The following is a 1337-nucleotide window of genomic DNA, read 5'->3' as shown; positions in this document are numbered from 1 at the left end:
CGTCGCTGGGCGCACGTGAGTCTGGACTTCATCACAGATCTTCCCCTTACAGCGACGGGACATGATTCAATCCTTGTCCTGGTCGACTCCCTCAGTAAGATGGCTCATTTTGTTCCTGCAAAGAAGTCATTCACAGCAGCAGACACAGTGGAGCTCCTAGCCGACAGTCTTATCCGCTATCACGGTTTCCCAGAAGTGCTTATATCGGATCACGACCCCCGTTTCCAATCAGACCTTTGGAACCAGCTCTGTCGCCGCTTCAACATCAAACGGTGCATGTCCTCGTCCTACCATCCCCAAAGCGACGGCCAAACTGAACGGGTGAACCGCACACTGGAGCAGATGCTTCGTACATATATCAGATCTGACGAACGCGAGTGGGAGCGTTTGCTTCCAGCCTTGGAACTTGCCTACAACACAACAAGCCATTCATCCACTGAGCTCTCTCCTTTCGAGGTCATGATTGGAGAAAACCCATTGACTGCGGCGGAACTTGATATCGTAGGCGCGTTAGCTCCTACACTGACTCCTCCCATGACTAAGCTTTTTCGGCAGCTCTGCGACAGAGTGCAGAGTCACATCCTGAAGGCGAAATGGCAGCAGAAGTATTACGCAGACACAAAACGTCGAGCAGTGGAATACGCAGTGGGAGATACGGTCTGGCTCAGCAGCAAGCACCTACCGCCTTTCAACAGCTGCCCTAAGCTTGAGCCCCGCTACCGCGGACCCTTCGAAGTCCTCGAACGCATAGGAACTGTTGCTTACCGTCTCGCTCTGCCTCCCACTTATGAATGCCATGATGTTTTCCACGTTTCTCAGCTAGTTCCCCACCGCCCCCGCCCTCCCGCTTTGGTTCCCTCGGCAGCCGACGCTGCCTGGCCTCCTATCCACGATGCAGCAGGCAATCCCACAGGTGAATACGAAGTCGACTATATTATGGACCAACGCGGCTCGGGAGATGCAGCCCAGTACCTCGTGAAGTGGCGCGGGACCCCTGAAGAGCAAGCCACATGGGAACCAGCTAACCATCTTACCGGCTGCCCGGCTTTGCTTCGCGCTTGGCGCCGCCGCCAACGAAGACGTCTTCAGGCTCGAAACAACATTGGCCCTTCCGAAGCGTAGCGGTATGGCTCCTTCATATTCCACCTCCTCCAGCTCGGGCACCCTTCAATGAGGAGGGGGTGAGAGAGCGCTGCGCATGGCGCGCGCTCACGGCGTTAGCTTTCGACGAACACAGAGATTGAAAAGGCAAAAATAATGCATTTTGCGGTAGGTCACTTCAGTCCGGCAAGGGGGGAAGTTGTAGTGCACAGGCACTACAATGGGGCTGGCTAGGG

At 55.4% G+C, this 1337-nt stretch overlaps 1 protein-coding gene across 1 annotated transcript; it reads left to right on the top strand.

Moving 5' to 3' along the window:
* Positions 1-99: 99 nt before the first annotated feature.
* On the top strand, positions 100-1122 carry ENH_00040050 (hypothetical protein; the record flags this gene model as incomplete). Its single annotated transcript, XM_013585214.1, has 1 exon — positions 100-1122. One exon carries the CDS (start codon positions 100-102, stop codon positions 1120-1122), a length of 1023 nt encoding a protein of 340 aa, XP_013440668.1.
* Between the last annotated feature and the right edge of the window lie 215 nt (positions 1123-1337).

Source organism: Eimeria necatrix, genomic scaffold (assembly GCF_000499385.1).
Source record: "Eimeria necatrix Houghton genomic scaffold, Enh_scaff2953, whole genome shotgun sequence".
Lineage (NCBI taxonomy): Eukaryota > Apicomplexa > Conoidasida > Eucoccidiorida > Eimeriidae > Eimeria > Eimeria necatrix.
The sequence above is the reverse complement of the archived record's forward strand: the minus strand, read 5'-3'. Positions and strand labels throughout refer to the sequence as shown.